The sequence below is a fragment of the Oreochromis niloticus genome, linkage group LG17 (assembly GCF_001858045.2).
Source record: "Oreochromis niloticus isolate F11D_XX linkage group LG17, O_niloticus_UMD_NMBU, whole genome shotgun sequence".
In the NCBI taxonomy this organism is placed as follows: Eukaryota; Metazoa; Chordata; class Actinopteri; order Cichliformes; family Cichlidae; genus Oreochromis; species Oreochromis niloticus.
The window spans coordinates 12,539,954-12,566,862 of NC_031981.2; the positions used below are offsets into that span (position 1 = coordinate 12,539,954).

General features: G+C 39.2%; 1 protein-coding gene across 6 annotated transcripts in view; it reads left to right on the forward strand.

Moving 5' to 3' along the window:
- Positions 1-26,909, forward strand: part of cacna2d1a (calcium channel, voltage-dependent, alpha 2/delta subunit 1a) — a 112,281-nt gene that overhangs the window by 46,077 nt on the left and 39,295 nt on the right. For all 6 annotated transcript variants that reach the window (XM_025899566.1, XM_025899562.1, XM_025899563.1 and 3 more), the window contains 7 exons: positions 5,503-5,562; positions 9,148-9,183; positions 9,827-9,992; positions 18,163-18,294; positions 20,027-20,096; positions 20,827-20,877; positions 22,063-22,162. In XM_025899566.1, coding sequence (XP_025755351.1) covers positions 5,503-5,562; positions 9,148-9,183; positions 9,827-9,992; positions 18,163-18,294; positions 20,027-20,096; positions 20,827-20,877; positions 22,063-22,162 — 615 coding nt within the window. The remainder of the gene's footprint in view (positions 1-5,502; positions 5,563-9,147; positions 9,184-9,826; positions 9,993-18,162; positions 18,295-20,026; positions 20,097-20,826; positions 20,878-22,062; positions 22,163-26,909) is intronic.

Below are 26,909 nucleotides of genomic sequence, written 5' to 3' on the forward strand. Positions count from 1 at the left end.
TTGATCCCCGTGGGGAAATTCTTCTCTGCATTTAACCCATTCACTCAGTGGGCAGCCACCAGTGCAGCGCCCGGGGATCAGTGTGTGGGGATGGTACCTTGCTCAGGGGTACCTCAGGGTAGCCGTTCAGGGGATTCGAACCCCTGACCTTCCGATCATGGGGCAACTCTATCTCCCTCTGTCTGTCACATTTAGTCCCATTCAGATATAGACAACAACAGCAGTGCCTCAGAAAAAGACCGTTTTCATTGTTTTTGTTATTGTTGTTGTTTTAAAAAAAATGCTTTACATTGGTCAAATTCTGCTTTTTAATTGAATCAGCAACAGTAGCTATCACAGTCTGTGACTGTTTTGGCCAAAAGCACTGTCTCTGCTCCTTCACGCTTCAGGAAAGAGCTAAAGTAAGCACCATTCAACTAGTTATTGTTGTGATCCGTAAATAGTGATATGTAAAGCTAAATCGCTGACGATCGAAATTGTGACTTTTCTTTCGAAACATACAGCAAATCAGCGAGTGGCTGTAGGTGTATCCATGTGCAGAACCGTCACATCAACTTTCCAGCTGGGTACAGCTGTAATTGGGAGTTGTTTGCAGCCAGCTGGCACACAGATAGCATGGTCGGCTGGAAGAGTTTGCTGCAGGAGAGATGAGCTGTCAAACCAGAGCACAGCAGTGGATCAGCACCAGTCTCTAACAAGTCACTTCATGCTAAATTAGTATGTTGGTGAGAGTGATGTCTTCTCCAAAAGACCAGAGTTGTGTAGATAGGGTTAATTTGTCAACTTGCATGCACTCACTGTACAGTTGTTTTCCTACTGGTGCCAGTGTAAGTGTGTGTGTGTGTGTGTGTGTGTGTGTGTGTGTGTGTGTGTGTGTGTGTGTGTGTGTGTGTGTGTGTGTGTGTGTAATGTGTGCAAATGTATGTCCTCTCTCACCACTTCTTTCTCACCACTCTCCTCCTGGCTCCCTACAGGCTGAGCAGGATAGATCTGACTAAAGTGCTGCCAGTCACAACAGCAGATGCTCATGTTTCCTCTGCTCTCCCGTGCCTCCCTACACATCAGTGAGATGGCAGGTGTGTGTGTGTGTGTCTGTGTGTGCTGTCCTGGCAGTACTAGATGCTCTAATCAGGCTGCCAGGAGCGTGTGTCAGTAAAGCAAGCATGTTTACACAGTACATCTCTGTGTGGTGCTTACAAAATCACAGGAGTTTCAGAGCACAATATTCAATCCGGTGTTCTTAGATCACAGACAAAGGATAAAAAAAAAAGAGAGCATGTGTGAGTGACTCAGTGATTAAAAGAGTTTACATACATTAACTGTAATTTTATCCACTTTTTTCATCTTTAAACTCTTTCCATTGCTTTCTATACCCCACCCTTACTACGACATATAAAGACTCATCTGCATGAGACAAATCATCCTTGCATTAAAACATAATGTGAGGTGTTATTGATCAGCAGAGAGCTTTTTCCACATTTATCCTCCAACAGTGTGCTAAAGATAGCAAGCCTGACTAAAACAAATAGAAAATATAAGCTAGAAATCCACAAAGTTCTTGTTTGGAGTTAATTGTTGTTGTTTTTGGGCAAAGTTCACATATTATTTGTCATTCTTTTGAGGCCAGCTCAGTTTATACATGCTGGAATGTTTATAGCTCACATAGTTCATGGGTGTTTATTGCTCTGGGTCCTCAAATAACATTTTTCTAGCATAACACATTCAGTTTGCCTCATCGTGTAGTGACATCAGAAGGAGATTTAAGGAATTACAGAAGACATGACTCATTTTCTCCGAGCAGAAGAAAAACACGTGCAAGCGCACACAGTCTGTGTCCAAGCATTCAGTGGATTTATGAGAGATCTGTTGTGAAGTGGTCACTTGAAGCTTGTTAAACATTTTTTTTCTTTCTAATTTGATAAATGTCAGCAATGTATCGCCAATTTGAATTTAGCATTTTGGCACATATATCAGTAAAACTCATATTCAGTAGCATGTCTGTCCTAATGAATTCACCTGCATTTGACTATCCCACAAAAGTGGATGGTACCTAACTTGAAGTAACTTGGTTCTAAGGCGTGAAGCTACATTTTCATTATCTCCTCACTAATGCAACAATGTTCCCATTAGTCTTGCTAAAAGAAATTTGCTCATATTGTATATTTCTAAGCCAACTTGTTAGCAAATCCTTATTTCAACATCTTCTCATTATGTATTTTAAAATAACTGGTGTTGCATTTTTCTTTTATGTACTGTTTGACATGTGTTTATGCTGCACTTTGAGGTGTAAATTCTGCAAAACCTTTAACTGCTTAAAGGTGTAGAAAGACACTGTGAGGCTGTGGATTCAACATAAAAGAGAAGCTACAAGGTGGAAGAAACAGCTGGGCACTTTTGACCCCTTCACCTCTTGATCTGCTGCTGAGATCCTTATAAATGCTGCTTGAAATTCAACCTGGCACCTTTAACTACTGGGTGAAAGGAGTCAAAGATAGGTCAGCAGGCCTCACCTGCAGGGAAATACCAAGTAAAACGATAGTAAATACAAATGCCTGTGAGCAGATATCTCTCTAAACCATCATAGATGCACAGTATGCTCTGCATTCTGGTATCATCATTTCCTTTTACAATCATTTAAATAATTACTATACAGTAGATAAAAAAGTCTAAACTTGTGTGGCGTAAAAAATGAAATAAATCATTTCAGAATATTTTCCACTTTTAATAAACTGTAATCCATAGCTTTTAATTAAAAAACAAAGAAATATTTCAGAGGAAGGAATAAGAGAAGTATGCATACCCTTTTTATTTTGTTGGAGCATCTTTTGATTGTGATATAGCAGTCAGTCGTTTTGGGTAGGGATTAGCATGCCGCATCTTAACATGGCAAAAATTTGGCCACTCTTCTTTGCAGTATTGCTCCAAATCTGTCAGAGTGTGAGGGCTTCTACTGTGCACAGCCCTATCCAGCTCATTTCACAGATTTTCAGTGGGATTCAGGTCTGGGCTCTGGCTGGGCCATTCCAAAACTTTAATCTTCTTCTGGTGAGGCCGGATTTGGATGTTGATTCAGATATATGCTGTGTGTCATTGTTCTACTGAAAGATAAAATTCATCATAATCGCCTGCTTTCTAGCAGATGCCTGAAGGTTTTGTGTAAAAACCGAGTGGTATTTGGAACTGTTTATAATTCCATCTACTTTGATTAAAGCCTCAGCTCTAACTGTGATCGTGCATGACGTCATGCATGTAGTTGTCTGGCTTCCTGACCAGTATTGTTGGTTTCAGTTCAGTTTTGGAGAGATGTTCATACTTGGAAATGTAGTCATTCTTCAGTTGTTGATGACTGTCTCATACCTTTCAAGAATAAGATCCCTTTGATGATTTTGTAAGCTCTTTGCATGCCATAGTTATGCTGTGACATGCAAATCCATAAATGTGAGGAAATATCTACGTGATTGGTTGATTTTGTATGCTGTCATATCCCCACTTATGAGCGTGTGCACACTTACTGTATGCAACCACATGATTGTTGTGTTGTTACGTGAACATCTGTGCATGGTTAAGTTGAGCAGCTGCATGCTGTATGTGTTTAAGTATTGAACACTGTTTTCTTAGTAACGTGTGAGCAGGTATGCTGGAATGAGTTTCATTCACCTGCTGTAACTGATATCCAGACTTACCTGATGTGAATGTGATGAAAATGCTTTGCAAATTGCTTTTGTGCGGACGACAGAAATGCACACAAAGCCCTTGTCTTCTTATCATGTTTCATTCTTTCGATAATGCTTGGAGCTGAAATGGGAGTGCTTCCACAGTAAATGGCCATCTGTGGGTTTGTGACCACAGAAACGACACACAAACTGATTTGTCTTTGCACCATTAGTGACCTGACTGGAAACTGACAGGATATTCCCATTAAGTCCATGCAGCCTGGTTGCCACTGGCAACTAGAAACAAAATCTACAAAGGCACCGTGTGTTTGTGCATGTGCAAATAAAAAGACCAGAATGACCCCACTGCCAAGACTCATATACCTCAAAAAAAGAGGGGGGGGGTTGTGTGCATGTGGATACATGGAGAGTCATAAACATAAACTTGTCTAACAGAGCAATGACAGAGCAGGTGGCTGACAGGAACGTTGTATACATATTTTCCCTATAAGTAGCCCACATGCCGTGTATTGAAGCTATACCGAAGCCTTTTTCCACGCTACCATAACTGCAGAGACATAGCAGTAGCACGCTTTTACCTTTGCTCCTGCCAACTCTTAAAGCTGCTGCTAAATTTCCCCCTAATGAGACACAACCAGAGCGTGGTTTGCGACGCTTTCAGCCTCCAGAAAGCATAATGGGGTATGGAGCACAAGCATAACTAGTAATGTGAAGTCAGATCTGTGAGCAGCTCTTTCTGCTTGTTTTATCGGATTTCTTTCTTTCTTTCTTTTTATGGACATTGATATTTTATATCAGCAGAGGCTTTTCTTTCTAGCTTTCCAGTAATATTTGGTGCATGTTCATGCTTCTTACTTGTGTTTTGATATGAAGTTCTGTCTACCACCAGGAAAATGTGGGGCCAATTGTTCAACAATAACAGAACAAGTGCTTTTGCTTTACTTGGTAGGTAAAGGCAACTCTCTCAAATAGCTAAAATGATGTGTTGCGACTTTGAAGTTTGTCTTGTTATCTGTGATTTCCGTTGGACTTTTTTCCCTTGCATAAAGAAATCAGCTCTGTGTAATACATCTTATTGTATGGCTACAAGGATAATAGCTATCTGGTGTTATATTAAGTAATTTTGTTTAAGTGATTCCAAAATTGTTCCTCTTACTGCCTAAATCGTGTTTGAAGCTTGATTTTGCCACACAAACACTGTGACTAATATCCCATCCTGGGATTCACAGTCAGACTTTGTGCTGCCTCGCTGATTCTTGCGACTGTCATGTTTAATCTTACTGCAAAATTATATTATGGAATGAAAAGAGGAGTGGGTTGATACAGTGAATTAATTTACTCCTTTGCCCCAGCAGATTACTTGCCTATTTTGTGTGTGTATGTGTGTGACTTGAAATTCATAGCAACATACACAAAAGCAGGAGGAGCTGGATTTCATATTTCCCAAGGGCAATTAATAATACAGTGAATTTCTGGACCATGTACAGATTAAAAACTGGGACCATTATAAACCCATTAACCTAGTCATTATGATCAGATCTCGGGAGAAGATGGAAGGTGGGTGTCTAATTTTAGCACAACTCGGTGTCAATGGTTCTAATTCATACCTGAAGGTATTCGAGGGAAATGTGGTATTTTCCCTTGAATACACTCTGGCTAAGAATCATATGAAATCTGCTGCATTTAATTTTTACGATCACCATCTCTCTAGCTGACTTTTTTTCGTTGCCGCCTTAGAGTAAAAAAATTCAGAGATTTTTATAATATTAAAATGGTCTTAAGTAATGTGTTTTTCTCTTCTACTCTCCTTCTCTCTGTCTTCTTTTAGAGGCTGGCAACAGAAGCAGAAAAGCTTCAGATGGAACACGTGTGGCAGGACGACAGCGACGTGAGTGAGCGGCCAGTGCATGATCTATCTAATATGTTCATTAACATGGCAGATCAAGTGGTTTGATGAACTCCATATGCAGAGGAGGTGCAGGGACATCTGAGTCATAATCCTTATCATAATAATTGGAAGGAAAATCTAATTACAATCACAATAGGGCTATAATGACTTTATTGATTGAATTTTATCATTTTACATAACAGGCGGAAACTACCAAGCATGGTTATGATGAACAGGTGCACACTCACACGCATACATTTATAAGCACACAGCGATTGCGCTCCAGTAATCTTAGTATTACTTACAGCATATAATAAGAAGACAGTGTTTACTCATTGAATTGAATTAAATTGCTTTGCCTGAAAGCAAGCCCAGTGTTTTAGATCTAACTTTTTCATAATAAATGGAAATGATAAATTTGATCTCCTCCAGCCCTTTTACAAATTAAAAATGACGTTCTTGAACAAATTAACCAAAGCAATATAAAATATTATTAAGCTAAGAGTCATGCAGAGTTTATTGCATCTAAATGTATTCACTGTACAAACATCATGCATTGCAGTTGTTATGTGGTAAACAAAAGGTGATAGCTTCATACACCTCAGCCCAATTCAAGTGAAACTGCTTCAGGATATCCTTTGACAATGTGCTTATCCCCACGAAAACCTGTGGCTCTTTAGTGTACTTGTCTGTCTTTAGCATTCTTTAGCATTAACAAGAGGTTAATATAATACTCTGTGCAGATTCCCTGTATATCATTCATGTCTTTCCTTTGGACATGCCAGTAAGACTTGTCTATTATTTGTAATATTACTATAAAGTATAACATAGGATGTGTGTTTTCATATTGCATAATCAGTCAGTTGTCTGTCAATTCTATGATTTGTCCTTTTCAGGACATAATAAAAATGATCTTGTCTATACCAAGTCCAGAAACATACCAGAAACACATATTACACCGTGCTGTTATCTATTTAACAAAAACGAAGCCAAAATGCAGAGGAAGCGTGTGGAAACACCAAATGCACAAAAGAAGCTAAGAGCTACTTTAGCAGTTTTAGCATTAGCAGCTAAAATTGCTAAAGCTATAAATTTATCGTTTTCTGTATGACTTTGTGTGGAGGAGTTTTTGGTCAACTCTTCATCCCAAGTTTGCTTCAGTTCATTGAGGTTTGTGGGCTAAATTTATTCATAACTCTGTTAAGGTCCCACCATTTTAAAATGAGATGAGGTCTGTGCTTTGACTGGGCTATTGCAACACCTTGATTCTTTGGTTTTTCAGCCATTCTTTTGCTTGGGATCATTGTCCTGCCGAGCCTTAAGCCACTGGACAGATTGCCATTTGACTCTGAAATACTTTGGTTTGCTGAGGAGTTCATGGTTGACTTAGTGACTGCCCAAATCGTCACCTGTGCTTGGCAGTTGGTATGAGCTGTTTGTGCTGATGAGCTTTGGTTCTCACCAAACAAGGTGCTGTGCATTATAAGCAAATGTCTTCATGGCTTTTTTTGGCATTTTGTTACAGTAACACACCTAAATGTTCCAGACCAGGTGCACTTTTTTTTTTTTTTACACACTCCTTCTGCATTTCGTCTTTTTTACTTAATTTTTGTTCAATAAATGATGACATGGTGCGATATGTCCTGATGCGTAAAGAATTGACAGAGAGTGTACTTTTACCATGACTGTTGCCACCAAACATCTGAAACAAAGGTTTCTTTCTTTTCATACTAAGACATGAAAAATATCATCTTAATGTGATAATAGTAAATTTATTGAAATAGCAAGTGGAGCATTGTGTGTGGTGTGTGTTTGTGTGTGTATGTGCCTGTGTCTTCTCTGTCTGCCACCTTTGATAACTGGGTCAGTAATGCTGGACACCTCTTCCTGCTGACACTTGAAAGCCAGTGCCAGCTGCAGTAAGAACTGCACATTTGCATGTGTCAGTGCATCATAATCATTTTAAACCTTTTGCTGTTGTTCGTGTTTGCATTTGGTATTCACTTATCGCATTGATATACTTCATGTAAGAGTAGGATTAAAGTCCCAAATTTCATGCTGCTTAAAATGTAAATATAATGCTTTACGACCTACCTGAGAAAACAAAGGTCGCCTTTTATGACTGTTGACAGAAAGTAGTGATGGAAAGCACCATAACTGGTGGGAACAGATGATGTTCAAGTTTTTTCTAAGTGGATAGCACATTAAATGAGTCATTTGGTATTTAAAAATGTAAAAATGAACTGCAGGTGTACCTGTGTGAAATGAGATGCAATACATTAGTAAGCATATGCATATTCAGATAAGATTTAGATCATAGACACAACATACACGTTTGTTATGTATGTATTCACTTTTTGGTCCTTACGCTCCCTTCAACTCCTTTGCCTGTCTCACACATTAAGTGTTCTTGCACACAGTTTTCTCCTTTGGGAGGTATGATGGTGTGACCTTAATGTGCAAATTGTCTGCACTAACGTCACCTGACACAAAACATCATGAGACAGTCTGCTGTTATTAACTTGTGTGTATGGGTGTGTTATGGCACACTTTGCAGATATAGTCGATCTCATAAGTCTTCTGGTATATTGGAGCAGTCAAAGCAGAAAAATTGAGAGCAGATGTTTGTGTTTGGCACAGTTTGCCCTGCTAAATCACTTGTGTGTGAGATAATTACAAACTCTTTAAGCTAACACAGCAGTGTTAGTGGCAGGAGCAGTTGTTGTCCTGTTGGCGTGCCACTTCAGAGGTGGTATGCAGGTGGTTGGAATCAGTGAACCATCTCTGTGGCTCCGGGGCATTCTTACGTCAACAGCTAGGCTAGCTCGTTATCACCCTGCTAGCCCGTGTACCGACAGCAAGCCCAGCAGTGTAAGAGCAAAACAATACCACTTACTTCACTGCTGCTCAGTATCAGAAGCAAACTCACTTGGACTGCAGGGAAAAGTAGCAGGTGCAAGTTAAACTGAGAGATTCAGATGCCCTGTTATGGTTTTTGAGACTAGCTTTAGCATTTTTTTTAAAGTTTTGTTCATCTGCTTTGTGTTTCATTTTTTTTAGGTTGAACATGATTTATTGAGATACAGAATTTTATTAAGCTATTTGGTGATTAGCCTTCAGTGACCCATCGTTGCAGAATGGAATCCCAGTGGTAACAGGAATTAGGATAGGACCCTTAATTTTTTAACTAAAATTCGCTCTTTGTACTATGTGTAAAAACAGGACATTCGTGCTCTCCTGATGATGAACCTTTTCTGTTTTGGACACTGAAATACACACTTTCTGCTGCTGTCAGTGACAGGCCAGTTTGTTAGCTGCTTGTACACTTAGTTGTACACTGCACTGACATATACCAGTGTGTACTCCAGGTAGTGAACAATGTGGCAAGACTGGGAGCAATAAGGAAACACCACACCCATCAAAGCATGGCCATCTGTGAGGGCAATCTTGGTAAAACACCTTTAAGATTTGGACCAGCGTTAGATGCTTTGTTTCAATCTAGTATTAAGATACTAGATTAGACTAAGAGTTTGTGTATTTCTTGTCATGCTTTATTGATATTTTCCTGTTTTGGTGTTTTTGCAGGTCGAGAAAATCAGTTACTACAATGCCAAAGACGGCGTAAGTACAACTTGAGCAATTTGATGTGATGCCAATTCTCCAGTAAAACCCTACAAGCCATCCACATCAAGCAGCCTTGAGTTGTTACAATGGGGGGAAAAAACTGATTTGAGTTTGTATTGTAGCTTGTAAGAACTGTAACACTTTAAAATTTATGCAAATATATCTCTGTTAGTACAAATTTGTGCATGCCGCAAAAGCTATTTTTGTGCTTATACTAAATTTGACTTGTTTATGAGACAGGGTTTTTTTTTAATGGATTAGGGCCAGTTCATGTTTAGGGCCCAACACAAATAAATGAGTGTGCATCACGCATTTAATGCCTCTCCTGGCCTTGGACATCATTTGTCTGCTTTGATAAACAGATTTCGACATCTAATTCCTCTCCACGGCCCCAGTGGGAAAGAACCACACACCCAGTGCACACTAATGTCACTCTCTGTTTGACTCTCCCCTTTCTATCTGCTTCTATCTAGATACTGGCATTTATCTATCACTGCATAATATTTAGCATGCATTATCCATTACAAGAAGATACTACACATACTTTAAATTTTACAGTGTACACACATAAAGCCAAAAATGTTTTCCATTTGATTTTAAAACATCAAATTCTGCTATTCTTCTTTATTTTCATGTGTAGCTTAGCGGGATAGAAAGTGAGTCAGATACAGAAGGGAAGAAAGATGGAAAGGAGAAGAAGAGGAACCCATACATTCCCGGGGATTTCAGTTTTGACCCGGACTTCAAACGAGACGTCTCCTACAACACAACTGCCGTCCACATCCCAACGGACATATATGAAGGGTGTAAGTTAAAAAACACAAACACATGCTTTCTCTCTCTCTCTTTACCTTTCGTCACAATATGTACAATCTACAGTACTCAGGCAGTGACCTCAGCCTTCCAGTGCTGTCTGCACTGTGTAGACAGTTCCACACTAAGGCTAAACCATTCTCGTCTATATATAACCCAAATGCCATCCTCCCAGTGGTCAGCAGTCTGTAGCTCCCACTTTACCCTGGTCACCAGCTGCTCCTTTCCCTCATGTCCACGATGGCCCCACAGACCTCTCAACAGTTGCACAGAAGGTCTGTAGATTGGCCTTTGGCAGGATGCTTTGTATTTGCCTGAAGCTGTTCACAGCTATTTGACCGTGTTTATCAGTAATCTTTCAGTATCTTTCTCCAAGGGTCTTTGTTTACTCTAATGTTCACACCATAGAATTATTAAGTGTGCCTATGCAAAAGCACACTTATTATTCGTCAGATTAAAGGCCCTTTCCCATAGACACGGCATGCGCTGCCTAGAGCGAAAGCCCCAAATTTTGTGTTGCGCTGGCCGTTGCACTCTGCTTGTATGTCATTTTTTTGCGTCCGTTCTACATGACGAATCTGGCACTATTTTTGCGAAATTTGCAAAAAAATTGCAATTCTTTCTTCAAAAGTGCACCAAACCAGGCCAATTTGAAGCCCCCAGCACAGAGTCGGAAAACAGAATGGTCAGCTCATTGATCATACTAAATTTAGCTTGCTGTAATTAAATGTAGCAAGTTTAGCTATAAACTATTTTAGAGTTATATAATTGAAGTTTGATCTATTAGGGCCTTACAGTGTCAAATACAAAATGGGCATCTACCGTGTAAGTAATGCCAGCATCAAGGTCATCGCTTTTGTGTGCATCTGCAAACTACGGTATGTTTAATCGTTGTGATAGGTTAATGTAGAGTGTAGAGGTTTGTGTTTATTTATATCAAGGTGTGTTGATTGATATTTCCTTAAAAACATTGACATGATCCTTTGAATGAAATTTCAAAGTAACAGCAAAAAGACTACATGAATACAAAGTACAGTATTAGACACTGGTGAGTATAATGACTGGACACTGGTGCACACAAATATATAGCTATAAGCATGCCTGTACATACATGCGCATAGAAATACTTGCATTAAATGTCCTTGCTGGTAGATATGCATGGATATAGATTATATGCGATATAGAAACTATATACTATATTAGGACATTTAGAATTAAGAGGACAGACAACATAAAGGGAAGCTTGTCATTTGAGAATCTAACAGTGAATTAAAGGTCATAATTGCCTCGACATAATAATCTGAATGAACTCTGCTATTTCAGTCCAAGCTTTAGAAAAGCTTTTCATAGTCACACTTCATCACTGACTGCAGCTTAACATATCACGTTACAGTAATGTGTCACAACTTCATTACAAACTACATTAAACTACACATGATAGTAACATTTATCAGAACATTTAAATAACTTCTTCTAATCCAGGCATTGGTGCCGATTTGAGCATTCATCATCAATTCCAGTAATGATCTTCTCTGTGGGCCCGTGGCTAAATTCGGTGGACTTAGTCACATGACTTTAATGCCCTTATACAGCGAGTCAGTCAACATATCGGACTATAAATGTGCACAGTGACGGGCCTCTGACTGTGCAGACATTTTTGTCATAGCCAAATGGCCAAATGCACTCAGTTATTTTTACAAGCAGCAGTTATGATGATGAAAGGACAGAGAAGGGTAGGGGGCCTGCGTGGTAGGAGGGGATTGTTCTTAGCGTGATTCGTTCAACTGTTTTGTGCTTCATTACAGTATTTATGGCCGTCTGTCCTTCTGTCTATTTCTAGTGGGACCATAAAACCCCAAATTACTTTCATGTTAATGTTAGTGTGACTTGAAAGCTACTCCGCTAACTCTGCTTATAGTATTACATAATCAATGGCCCTTAAACCTGTTGAATTGTGGGCTGATTCTCAATTGAGATAGAACTGGCTCCACACTGTTGTTGGTACTAACACCAGCAAAGAACTGTTGAGGAAAAGTACAAATCTGTGAATGTTAATTTTTGTTTTGAAATTAAAAACCTGACCTATAGACTGCATTACCGATTACATTTAGGGTAATATTTTCAGCAATTTTCATTAAAATACAGCTAAAAAACATAACTTTTACCATTATAGAAGCAGGTGATGGAGGGTGGGGTCTGGGCAGAGTCCTTGTTAGCGCAGTAATTAAGCTGTGCTAGTGCTTTTGCTCTCTCCCTCCAAGGACAGGCTGCCACATTGCTGCCTCTCCTTCTGGGTAGTACTGTCAGCGTTGCTATGGCAATATCTGTGTGTCTTTGGGTGTGCGTGTGTGTGTAGGAGGAGACACACACACACACACTTAGACACGCCCCGATGTTCTATCTCGTTGTATGGAGGAAGGACTGGTAACTTGATTAGGGGACTTTGTCTAGACAAGGCTGGCGTCCTTGTGGCTTTTACTGATGCTAAAGGAGCGATGCATCATCCGACCCTTTAATTGCAGTAGACTTTCTCCACAACCGCTACATCTTCCCATCACTTCCTCTTTTTCCTTTCTCTTTACTTTATGCTTTAGTTCTTTTTTTGCATGCCTTTGTGTGTACCTTCTTAGCTCTGTTTTTTTCCATGTCTTCCTCAGTACTTTGCTCTTATTCCCTTCACCCCACCCTCTATCACTCTATCCTCTCTTCCCCATCCCTCGCTCTATTATATTAGGCATATTAATAGTGTGCTGTGAGGAGACAAATGCGCTACTGTCTTTCTCCTCTGCATTAGTCTTACTGATTGGAATCCATTCCACCCACTGCTCCAATGTGGGTGGTCAGACTGGGATTCATTATCATGTTTACGTGTGTGTGTGCACGCTTACCAGAAAAGGCTAGGTTTGTATGTGTGTGTGTGTCGTAAGGAGAAAGAGAGGAAGAAACACTTTGGGTGTGAGGGCTGTGTGTGCATATGTGTGTGTCATATCATATGCACCTACTCTACTGTATATGGATCATGTGTATGCATGTCTCCTCTCTCATTAAGCAGACTGGCATGAATGCGATGAGAAGAGAGCATTGCGGCCTTGGCAGGAGATCCGAGGCTCGTCTGATGCCCGTTTGCATCAACGCTGTGTGGCACCTGTCAGCCCCAGACACACAAACTCTCTGACATGCTGAGATACTCTGACACCGTGTTTGCGTGTGTGTGTGTTATAGTTATAGCCCCTTTGGCAAAGCTCACAGCACATGAACTGATTTTCTTTTCTTTTTGCACTCTTGTGCCACTTGATGCACGTCCTAATTCATTTACGATGCTGGCAGCCAAACTCTGAGGTATCTTCATTTTCATCTCCATCTCTCTCTCTGTGCGTATCCGTCCTTCATCTTCCTTCTCGTCTCACAGTCATTACATTAGTGCAGCTTTAAATTGTGTCCTTGCGACAAGTTGGATGCCTTCCCTTGGTTTTTTTTTTAATCAGCTGATAGGAGCATACATTTTGGATTCTCCCCCAAATGAGTAGGCTAACCGAGAAAGTTTCTTTCTTTTAATCCCATTTCACCTTTTCTTGAAAACTTCTAAGAAAACAAGGAGACAAACATTGGTGTATGTGGGTTTCTTTCTTCACAACCTCAAAATGTTTTTCCTGCAGATTCCATCTTTCTTGTATTTGTGGTCCCAGGTCAGGTTATGCTTATACATACATGTAATGTGTACAGAGAGTAAATTTTCTTAGTATTTACTCAAGCGTGTTATCCATCTGGTCCACACACATCACCATCTTTTTGAAATCTCATCCACTGGACTCAAAGTGAGACTTATGTACAGTCATTTTCTTTTTTTTGTCTCTTTCTTTGATCACAACATCTGATTGTAATGGCAAGGACAGGATGGAGATAGTCTGGCCAGTTCTTTGATTCAAGCATCCCAGCTAAATAGATTAGAATGGAGTAGGTTTATCAACACAATCAGCAGGGTCTTTACAAATCATATGGAGTGGTACATAACAGCAGCAAATAACCAGATGTTGTTGTTAAAGTAGGGTTACTTACAGCTAAAGTAAAGCACTGTGACAAAACAGGATAAGAAAAATCATTGGAAACAAAAATAGGGGCTTACAGTTGTGTGAAAAATGTGTGCAGTCCTGTTACAAAGTATGCACAACCTGATTGAAATGCTGTGGTGGGACCTTAAGATAGATGTGCATAAATTAATGTCTGCAAATGTCAGTGTTTAAAAAGAGTGGGACAAAATTCCTCAACATCAATGTGGAGATGGATGGAAGTCATACAGAAAATGATTGCTTGAAAGTTATTGGTGCTTGAAGGGGTTCTACAAGCTATTAAATCATGGGGTGTTCTTAATTTTTCACAGGGCTGAAAGAGCCTTGTGAAAACTTTCTTCTTTACACACCAAACCAAGAGAATGAGACCAGCTTACTACATAAATTACAAAAAACAACAGTAAACCAAAACAGTTAAACTTCCTGCCCAAATCAGAATACAGAGTAGGAACACCTCTATTTCTAGTTTGGTTTAACAAGTAAGTGTGAGCCTGTGTGTGTGTGCCCGGTAAGACAGACAGGCTACATGAAACTAAATCAGCAGAATAATGGCAGAGTGGAAAACAAATCAGATTATGGTTTGCAAACATTTCTCTTAGTAGTAGAGAGTTCTTAATGAACAAGAAGCATAGGAGGAGAAAACTGCTCACATTAGACTAATGGAGCACGACATCCATGCTCCATTTAATTGAGGCAGCAACAGGGTGGAGCCACTGATTAGCAGGACTGGTCATTTTACCTCTCCAATCAGTGAAGTTAGAAAAGTCAGGGCCAGTGTGTGTTTCTTTAATATTAACTGTACATTGTTCAGTTGTTCTGTGTAGTTTCTTCTTCAATATTGTTACATTATCAAGAAAAATACATCCTGGGTTTTGTGCCCAGAGTTTTCTGTTTTGAGTACAGTTTTGTGTTTGATATTTCCTATTTAACTTTGTAGTTTTCAGTTTAAGTATTACCTTTGCTTCGGTTAGGTTGTGTTTTCATTTTGATTTTGAATTCATAGCTTTCTTTATTAGTTATCCACAAGTTTTTCCTATCCTCCTATGTTCCCCTTGCCTCGTCTGTGTTTCTGTTATGTTTTCCGTGTTTGTCCAGTTTCATCTTTGGTCTGTGTACTTTGGTTCATGTGTTTTAGTCTCAGTGTAAGTTTCCTGTTTTATTTTGATAACCTCTTGTCTTGTGTGCTGTGCTCAGTCTTGCTTCCCCTCTTGCTCGTTAATTGAATCTGTTCACCTGCATCTGTCCCCCAGCTCATGTGTGCATTTAAGTCCTCTGTCTCCCTCTGTTCCATGTCACGTCGTTCTCTTATCCCCTCTAGCTGGGTGAGCCGTCTGTTTGGAGTCTGTCTGCCTTCTGTTTAAGTAATCCTGAGTAGCTGCATTTGTTTATCTGATGACCTGTAAACTCAGCACCAAAGCTGCTTTCTAGCTTAGTCCTGCTCCCGAGTCCTGCATTTCGGGTCCGATCCTGCTTTGGCTCACACAGCGATGATGCCAGTGATGTGTGAATTGCTGCAACAGGGATGTGTTTGTGCTTATGTCACAATCAGTTGTGAGTGGCAGGGACTGGAGGGCCCCCTTTTGATATGATGATTGCAGGTTCTCACCACATCAGTCCCCAACGTGTAATTACTTTCAAACACAGGCAGTTTGAGCCACCAGCTAGCTGATGACAGGGAACGCCGCAGGGCATCGCTTGGCATTGCACCTTGTCGCTTTCTCCTTCCTCCTGAAGCCAACACCCTCATCAGTCTATGCCAGAATCCTGCTTGATGTGTTATTGGAGGAATCTACCCACAACAAAGTGAATACTTTCAATTATCTTTTTCATAATCCGTTCCCATAACTTCCCTGGAACATGAATCATGAATTTTTTTAATCTCCCACTCTCTCACACTTTTTATCTCCCATGTTTGAATTTGAATCGTGTGATTTATGAGCCTGCCATGGTTGTTGTCAAAGCATCCTTTCTGAATTAATTATCATCTGATTGGTCAGTAATTAATTATCTACAACAAGTTTTTTCCAGTGCAGCAAAAGTCTGGTGGCATACAAATAAGTCCTATACCAATTTCTGAGCTCAGAGCGCTTTTATTATGCATTTTATAAAGTTTTCACTGGATCAAATTGTATATAATCAAGAGAGCTAAATGGGAGAGAGGAGGTTATATCATAGTACAGTTCTTGTGAATGGCAGTGGATGCAAACACACCACAAGATCACAAATCTCAGCATCTCCACCTGACTAGTAGAGCTTTCCAGAGTTTGCATTTTTGCTGTGACACTTCTCATTTCTTCCTTTGACCATTTTTGACCTCAAACCTGCTATTGATACATCAGCACTGAGATGGATCTGTTTACTGCAATTTGTTCCAGTCTATAGCTGAGATTAAAGGACACTGCCCTGCAGTACCACAGTGTTGTTGCTAAGGGCTTGTCGGTGGTGCCTAATCTGCCCATGTGGGTTGTGTGAGCTCAATTGGTTGTGATATACTGTGCGTCTGCATCCATATTCCTAGAGGAGACTATAATGGATTTGTCAATTTTATAAGCAACAGCTAGGGAAAAGAACATGCGTAGTGATCGAGGAGCTGCTCTCTTTGTCAGGGATTCATTTTGTCATTATGTATTGACATTCGCACAGATCATGTATCCTGTGGTAGCAGGCAGTGGATTGAATGAAATAATCAAGGTGCTCTTTCCCTATTATTTCAGCGTACAGCATGAGCAGCGTGAGGGCATAACAGTGCATCTTATCCTGAGACTTCTTGTTAGTTGTAGTGGAGAAACCAGCAGGAGTAATCCGTTAAGGGCCACTTATCACTGGGACACACATTCATTTCACTATAGTACCAAAGTGCCCCAAACTCCCTCTTTATGGTACAAACAATTACAGGGCTGGGTAAAACAGGCTTTTGTGAGGAAGGCAAGGAGTAAGGAGCCACAGGGGGCATGAGAACTAAGGGGTGGGAAGGGACAGTAAAAACTATATATTTCTATGCTTTATGTTGAGACTAATAATAGCTACATTATGTTATAAAATATACTAATATTTACTTTGTTTTAGATTTTTTATACATATAAATATATGTAATTGGAAAGTGGTTCATAGACTCTGCCAGCAGCTGCAGGCAGGTTAAAGAAAGTCAAATAGAGCACCTCATATAAGATTTGCTAAAAGATCCTTCGAGTTTGTCTTTGCCTGCTTCAACTGACATTATTATGTGTCTTTATGTGAGTTTGTGTATGTCCTGATTTGACTCTATAAAAGCTGAAAAGTCTCATTTAGTTTAGAATTAAGTTTCAGAGTTACAGGTACATCACTCTAACTTTTCTTACATTTTAGCAGACAGCCTGGTGTCAACTGTTAACACGACTGCCTCAGCAAAACCTTTATCTCCTGGCTGCCCCCCTCTTTTATGCTGATGTTTTTTTTCCTCTTTTAATTCAGTTGCTCTTAGAACAATCTCACTTTGTTGGAGGCATCTGCATAGGCCACACAAGTATGAGTCATTTCAACAAGTAGCCTACGCTTCCAGAAAGACTGTGATTTTTTTTGTATCCATAAACATTGTCTGGGATTTAAGCCAGCGTGAGCTTCTGTAGACCAACAGGTAAACAAAACAATGCATGTCCAGTCAGTGAGTACCTGGAAGATTTTTTTTATTCCAGAAATACCAAATTGAATCATACTTTCCTTTTTTTTTAGTTCACCTCTTTTCTTTGCTGTAGAAATTGTTTTTAGAGCAAAAAACTAAAATATAAATCTCATTGAAGAAGCCAGACATCAGTTTGAATATCAGTGAGGAAGCTTCCTCTTTGCCATCAATGTCAGTAGACTAATACTGCCAAATCCAAGCGTGTGTGTGTGTGTGTGTGTGTGTGTGTGTGTGTGTGTGTGTGTGACTTTCAAGTAAGGTTTTTTTTCTCCAGAATTGCTTTTTTCTGGAGTAAATGCTTTCTGAAACGTCTTGACATTTTGTGCTTGTGTGATTTTTATGATTTTATACTTTTGCACAAGTATGACTCATTTCATCTTTATTTCTGTGTGCGCATGTGTTTGTGTATGTGTGTGTGCATGTGTGTGTGTTTTTCAGCTACCATCATTCTGAATGAGTTAAACTGGACAGAAGCCTTGGAGGATGTTTTCCGGAAGAACAAAGAGGAAGATCCCTCTCTTCTCTGGCAAGTGTTTGGCTCTGCCACAGGACTGGCTCGTTACTTCCCAGGTAAGCAGCCCAGCATGCAATGGGGCTTAGACCTGCAACTATGTGACTATTTGGTGGTGAGTCAAGGGAACACAAAATTTCCACTAAAGGGGATTTATCATCTTACAGTCAAATGCATGCAAACCTGGCACAACTCGGGATGGGAAATAGGCAAGGTAGTCATTAAATAATTGTTGTAAAACATATGCCCTTGCAAGTGTTTCTTCTCTTTTTTTATACTTCACATAGGAAATTCCCGGTTCCTGTAAAAATAAATAGTGGCATCTTAAATGTCGAATTAAAAGTTGCAAACAATAGTTGCAAAAAATGTATAAAAGTACAATCTTTTATGTCTTTATTTTATGTACACTGGGCATTTATATACAATACTTGAGTATAGGAGGTGTTGTTGTCGCCATTTCTCCTGAAACTACTAGGAGTCATGGGTTACAATTAATGCCCCTTCCTGTAAATAAGGGAACACAAAGACTGTTTAGTTTTGACAGAGCCTGCTGTAAAAGATCGGTGTGCTATCTCAACAGAGATCTTACAGGACGAATTAGGCATTTGCATAAGTTGACAGACTAGAAAAGACCGTGGTTTTAATCAGTAGGAAACAGGACAAATTATCCACTAATGGCAGACAGGACTGATGCTTTTCTCAGTTGAAGTAGACATCATGCTAAGATCACACCACAAACACAACCTGCAATACTGAAAGAAGTGATAAAAAAAACCCCTCAAGGGTAGCAGCTTTTGAAATCTCTACAACTTGCTAAAATGTTTGTTCATGCCTCCACTGTAAGAAAAACAACAAAAAGGTATTAATAGAAAAACAACATGAAGGAAACCACTGCTAACCAAGCAGAAATATTGCAATATATCTCAATTTTTCAAATTATATGTAGTTTAGTCATAATTGTGACTTCAATTAATATCAGTCCATATTCTCAATTCAGAAATTCTGGTAATGTTGGTAAGTTCACAGTTTTTTTTAAAAAGCACAGATCGATTTTGAATCATTCAAATCCTCTTTTGTAGTCTAAGGAAGAGTTTATCATTAGGGAATCCAAAGCAAAAGACAGTCACACAAGGACCAAGCACCAGGAGCATAAGACATAGCAATAGTATACGTCTTTGCTGTTTTATCACAGTGAGACTCCTCTGGCAATGTCACAGTGACAAGACTTGAGGAAGTCTTACATTTTCAATTATGTACAATTTAAAAAAAGAAGATACACTGTAAGGACAAAAGTAATGGGCAACACCTTTTGATTGTTGAATTCAAGTGTTTCCACCCTAACCCTTTACATTCACCCATCAGCATTATTAAATTATCCAGGTACATCCATGTCCACAGGTGTATGCTCTGCTTTCTCAGTAAAATCTACTCTGGCATTAGCATCAGCCCAAAAACTGTGCACCACTAGCTTAATGGCATGAGTCTCCATAGGCGTCAGGTCCTGCAGGTATAATGTGCTTTTGTCCATATAGTGTATATATGTTTTAGTACTCAGTTTTACAGGTTTAGCTAAAGCAGTTTTGAAGTTTTTAAGAGTATCAGACAAGTTGTCTGCTAAAGGCTCTGAAGACGTGTGTTTAAAGTGTGCCCTTTGAGACAAAGTTTAAAATGGAATGTAATTTTATAGGTAAGAAAGTCCTATTAAACTAAAGTGTCTGTTATTGGTGTAAATTTACTTATATAAGGTCTAAATCTAAATAACCATTTTTTTTCCTTTTGCCAAAATTTCAGCATCCCCATGGATGGACCTAAGCAAATCACAGAATAAGATTGACCTCTACGATGTGCGCAGGCGACCATGGTAGGTGCATCTACTCAGTGTGGTGAGGTTTTTGTGCCTTACTGTCATCATCTCGAGCTTCCACATTTATCTGGTGTTTTTGAGCAATTGTCATGTTAAACATTTATTATAATAACTGTATTTGCATGTTCTCATAAAAGCATCTGCATGCACGCATAGTTTAAAACAATCACATTCACATCTGTTGCCAAAAGCAAAACTAATTTAAACAAACACATCAGAGGACTATGATGATTAAGCCACAGCAGATCAAAGGGTAGCAATACAAAAGCTTAATTAGTTGCCTGAAAATTATTAAAATCTGGCTGGAAGCCACCAGTACACTTTTAAACATGTTATTAAATTTCATTAGCTTCAGACAGCCTGTTAGCATCTGAGCACTCTAACAAAGACAACCAACTGTTTGCTTATTAAAGAAATGAGAGCAGAGATGTAATTAACTATTACAAAGTTTGGATTGATTTGAAATGCAAAGCATTTGATGTAAGTTAGTGAGTTTTTGCTTCCTTGCGCACAAAAGGTGAATACGAGAAGATTACAAATGTATAGCTTCAAAACTAATATGTGCCTCTGTCTTTGTGCTTTGCATTTTAAAAATAGCCTTTCTGCATTACAGTTAGTGACTGTTCCTTTGTGCATGTGTGTTTTTCCACTTCTTTGTGCACGTATATATCTGTATGTGCTTAGTAGCCACAACCTATATATGTGTGTGTCTGCTATTACTCACCAGGTACATCCAGGGGGCGGCCTCACCCAAGGACATGCTGATCCTGGTGGATGCGTGAGTGACGACCTTATGATTCATCCATTACAGTCAGATTTTATTTTCTTTGGTGTGCCAGAAGGCCCTGATGCTAACCCTCTGACTGGCCTCATCCCGCTGGGCGCTGCTGCGATGTACTCACATGTGACAATGACAAAGAAAGAGCAGCCAGTGAACTGAGCAACCTCGATGTTCACAGTCCAGTTATTTTCTCCTGAGATTTATGCTTTAAAGTTTCCATATTACACAACTACATAGGATTTTCCAGGAACACACACGTTCTGTTTTTGATTTCCCAATTCAAGCTAATCCTCTATTGCGTAACTTTAAAAAATATATATATTATTGTTATTGTTTTTTTCTGTATGATTATTGATTATCCATTTTCATTACCTTAAAACAAATGCGTAGCACTATCAAGATCGTGTAATTGTTACACTGCTTCTGATGCCAAGTGAATTTATCTACTCAAGTGAATGTTCATTATCACAGACGGTCATAAACCTGCTCTAGGGTTGAATAACTGCACAATATGATGAATGAAGAACTGAACTAAATTTGTACACTTGCAACTCTTAACACAGCTCTGGTAATTGGCACATATAAGATTAATGAGGCTTATTAAAAGCTGTCATCAATATGCTTTATTGAAAACCGCTGTAAATGAACTCCACCTTGATTTTTCCAGTTCTGTCCTCCTTTAGTCTGTTGCTTAGAAGAAGCAGGTTTAATATTTTCTTATACATTTTTATAGGCTCCATTTTTTTGGGGGGGAAGAGATGTTGGACGTTGCCAACACAGATATTTTGTTATTCATTTTATCCTAATGTTCACAGCAATTAAAAACGTAACATAACATTTCGAAAGATGTCACACAAACATAAAGTCACATTGTTTGATATCTTTCCTTAGTGCTCATACATAGTTTTTACCTGACAGGTGGTAGTAAAGTTGAAAAAATGTGATCAGGTTTGTCATCAAAGATATTCATATTTGTGAAATATGTGACTTCTCAGCTGCCTGGTGCAGGTAAGATTATTGTGAAAGGAATAGAGGTTCATTAAAAGAGTCTTTCAACATGACGTTATGTTAAAAGAACATTTTACTGCCCCTTTTACAAAATAGAAGATGAATTTCTAATACTTGAATATTCTGATAGATATCGTAACTAAGACAAAGTTTGTTTCTGTTTTTGATCTTCAGGAGCGGCAGCGTGTCAGGGCTCACGCTCAAACTCATCAAAATATCCGTCAGCAAGATGCTGGAGACCCTCTCGGATGATGACTTTGTGAACGTGGTTTCTGTGAGTACTCACACAGCTAATGCTTTGATCTCATCATCTGTCTGTTCAGAATGAATGAATGAATGAATTTCCAGACACGCGCAGTGATGAATCTTAATGTGGACTTATTGTTAATGCGGTGGCTTGGCTGTTTAAGCAGCCTTGGCCTGGTTTGAGTCATTGGTCTAAACATGGCAGCGACCTTTCTAGTAATTTCATGGCCGACACATGGATAGATCTTCATTGTGGCTGCATTCGTGCGTGGATGCATGCATGCTTGTAAGTGTGTATACATACACATACGGTGTGTGTATGTGTGTATATATATTTAGTATTTTATATGTGATAACACAAAACACAGCTTGGGTAAGCCGCAAAAGGCCACAGGATAAGTTTGATGAATCAAAGTGTGCTTTTTTTTCTTTTCTTTTTTATTTCACTTTGAATCAGAGGCATGTTGTGGAAATTGCCCGACTGCCCAATTGAAATTCAGTAGGACTCTCAGGCATCAAAGCTTTACTGCCATGGGGATAGGGGAAATATTCATCCATCATCATTTAAAGCTCCATCGCCTGGTCAGTTAAAGCTTTTCTTCCTCCTACAGATATTATTTGTGGAAAGAAAAATAACACAGTTGAAAGGGGTTATACTAGTAATGTCCCCGAGCTGAAGGAATTTGAGTAGTCCCAAAGAGATATTGGAGACAATTATATTAGCTGTGATAAGGGCTTAAATGCAAACACCCTAACTTCATTTGGACCCTTTGTGGCAGGGCTGCTTAAAGGCAACCCTCAAACTCAGTTTTTGTCTGTCCCTTGGTGTATGTAGTGAGCTAATATTTTTTGTGTTGTAGAGGAATGCGCTCTAGAGACGTCTCTCTGTAGATCTTTTTGTGTGAAGGAGAAAATATCCAAAATCAAATCCAAAGAATGTAACAAGAAAATTGCAATAGATTGTTTCAGTCTCAAATGTGCCAGGAAGCGTTTGAGCCATGTTTTTCTCAAGCATCTGTCTTTCACATGAACAGTGGAACTGATGCAGAATTATAAAGTCAATATAAGTAAGTTGTGAAGTCTCAGACTGTGTCTCAGTATCTGAGCCTGGCTTACTAAACTGCTCCTACTGTAACAGTTTGTTATTCAGATAGAAGTGATTACTGTAGGTGTCAAAGGTGGGACCTACCTGTGCTGTTTATGATGATGATTCCTTAAAGATAACAGAGCTTGACCAGAGAATTTCTTTATTTAACTCTGAGTGATCGATAACCCGTTTCTATGCCTGTGTGGGGACAGCTAAAACACAGCTTGTGTTTAGCTTTGGCAAGATTTTGTCCTGATAGGGCCCAGATAGCTTTCAGCTGGACTAAGCAAACCAGAGACTGGATGTAATGTAAGCTTCTTCCTTACAAGTCCATGCATTAAGAGTTACGCAGGTACTTAGTTTCACATCACATACTTAAGTTTGTATGTGTTCTGTGTTCAGCGTGGACACAAATCACCCGGGTTTATAAGAGTAGCATTTATACTACAGATTGGTTGCCTGGGATCAAACATCTCTGCTGCAGTCGAATGAATTGCTCCACTTGCTCAGGCACAGAAGTCTTCTGGTCCTGTCTAAAATCTCCTTTATCCTTATTGTTATCTTTGCCCTTCCTTCACATTCTTCTAACAGTAGGAAATACCCATTATGTTTCAGTTTTCTTTCCATATTAAACATTAATTACATTTTCTTCCACTTCCCCTAATAAAGCAGCGGTTTCAGCTGAACGTTTGGTTTGGGGCTGTCATATCAGCTAAGTAGAAAGGCCCTTGAAGTTAATGAAATAAGGCTCAAATGTAAGTTTGTAGACTGTAGACTGCATTTTGAAGCTTTTTGAGGGTAGGTACCTCATTTTAGAATAAAATGGTTTGTTTTATGAACTTTTTGTCCAGATCCAGTGCGATTATTTACCTAACAATGCAGTGTGTGTGTGTGTGTGTGTGTGTGTGTGTGTGTGTGTGTGTGTGTGTGTGTGTTTTTTTTAGGTACCATCATTTTGAATTACCTTTTTAAACTGATTATGAAAAATATTTTTTATCAGAAATTTGATATGTGCAAGTCTAATTGATGCCTCAAGTTGGCTTTCCCAGAATGTTACCATGGCGACCAAGGTTGTTGCCTCACTCTCACATCACACACCTTTCTGACCAAATTCTATATGGCTGACAGCTATCTGCCATCTAACCCTTTATAATGGAACATGTATGCCTTATGTCTTGGACTCCCTTATTTCATATAGTTCATAATTTTCTAGTAGATTAACGAAAAGCTTCCTTGAAGGGAGAAAGTATTTTTTTAACTAATTGGAAGGAACGTGGAACCAAACCAGCAAACCAAAGGCTTCTCAGTTATTTTAGAGTTGAAAATCCCAGTGAATTCAATAAATAACATCTTAAAATGCATCCATCTATCTGTTTGGTATGCTGTATGTGCTTTATCTGTCAGATGGTCACTAGTTTAACATTGTCTTTATTCTGTATATATTTGATTTGTTGTTTCTACTTAATGCAATGTAAAAAGGTGAGTTTACACAGGAGTCTTGTGACAAACTAGATATACCCTTACTGCTTCCTTAGGCATTAAGAGGTTAAGTAGCAGCCATGAGCCACTAATCAAATGCTCTTGAATAATTGATCTGCAAGTGTAACCACCTCAATAAAAGCAGATCTTTCAGCAGTTTGCTGGTCTGGACCAATCTAAGCTCTGGCAGCGCAGCTTAGGTTTGCAAAGTTCCATCTTAACAACCCACAAGTCATCTGAAACAATGTCTTTTGGACAAATAAGAATTAAGTGGAGCTGTTTGGCTATAACGTATGGCAAAAAAACAAACAAGCATGGTGATGGAGGGGTGATGATTTGGGATTGGTTCACAGCCACAGGACTTGGACATCTTAACATCTAGGACTCAACCATGACCTCCTCTGTATACCAAAGTATTCAAAGCAGCACAACAAAATTATGAATCAAGTCAATATATGAGTCAAGCTGTTCCAATGCCCCAGTCAAAGCCCAGACCTCAACCTGACTGAAATGCTGTGGTGGGGCCTTAGGAGAGCTGTACATAACCTAATGCCATCAGACCGCTGTGAACTGAAACAAGATTGTAAAAAAGTTCAAATTTTCTTATGTTCAATTACAAGTTTATTTCTTTATTTTCAAGGTATCAAGGCTGGTGGCTTTTTATTGCTGTTTCTATGATATTTTCAGATCTTTATTATTAGTTAGATGAAGGAAGTGTGTACATGTGCATGTGTGTAGGCATGTGTCTTTGAGGATGAATGTCTTGGCAGCATATGCCCTGAAACTTCTGCCAACATGTTGAATATTTGGAAACAGATACTGCAAGCTGCGAGCCTTGGGTGTTCTAAAAGCATAACAGAATTTGTCATTTGCCTGGTTTTTGTTCCTTTTTGTCTCAGATTGAAATGTTTCTAAGTAAATAGCCTAATGTTATTTTGTAAATGCTGTGCCTAGAATAGTCAGGGTATTTTACCTCTGTTATACTTAATGGTGTTCTGACAACTTTCAGTTCGATTCAGTTTGATTTATACAACACCAAATCACAACAACAACCTCCTCAGGCATTTTATATTGTAAGGTAGACCCTACAATAATACAACAGAGAAAACGTCAACAATCATATGACCATCATATGAAGGAAAAACTCCTTTTTAACTGGAAGAAAACTCCAGCAGAACCATGCTCAGGGAGGGGCAGCCATCTGCCTTATTTCTGTAGTTTGTTCAGAGTTTATGTGGCTTTCAAGTGGCATTTCTATTATTTCCATGTTGTTCAAGCCTGTTTTCAGCTAAGAGAGAATCTTTAACTACAGTGGTTTGAAAAAGTGTTTGCCCCCTTGCTGATTTCCTGTTTTTTTTTGTATGTTTGTCAATCTTAAATGTTTAAGATCATCAGACAAATTTAAATATTAGACAAAGATAACATAAGTAAACACAAAATGCCGTTTCTTAATTTATTATTAAGGGTGAAGAAAATCCAAACCTACATGGCCCTGTGTGAAAAGGTGATTGCCCCCTAAACCTAATAACTGGTTGGACAACCCTTAGCAGCAACAACTGCAATCAAGCATTTGCAATGACTGGCAATGAGTCTTTTACAGCACTGTGAAGGAATTTTGTCCCACTCATCATTGCCACATTAATAGACAGCAGTAGTTTTGGTACACAGCAGAATTCATGGTTCCAATGATGACAGCAGGTCTTCCAGGTCTTGAGGCAAAACGACCCCAAACCATCACACTACCACAACCATATTTTACTGTTGTTATGAAGTTCCTTTTCTGAAATGCTGTGTTAGTTTTATGCCAGATATAACGGGACCTTCCTAAAAGTTCAACTTTTGTCTCATTAGTCCACAGAATATTTTTCCAGATGTCTTGGGAATCTTTAAGATGTTTTTTGGCAAATGTGAGACGAGCCTTTATGCTCTTTTTGGTCAGCAATGGTTTTCACTATTTTTGGCCAGTCTCTTTCTTATTGTTGGATTATGAACTCTGACCTTAACTGAGACATGTGAAACCTGCAGCTCATTAATGTTGTTTTGAGTTGTTTTGTGACCTCCTGGATGAGTCATCGATGTGCTTTTGGAGCAATTTTGGTAGGCCGACCACTCCTGGGAAGGTTCACCACTGTTCCAAGTTTTCTCCATTTGTGTATAATGGCTCTCAGCGTGGTTTACTGGAGTGCCAAAGCATTAGAAATTTGTAACC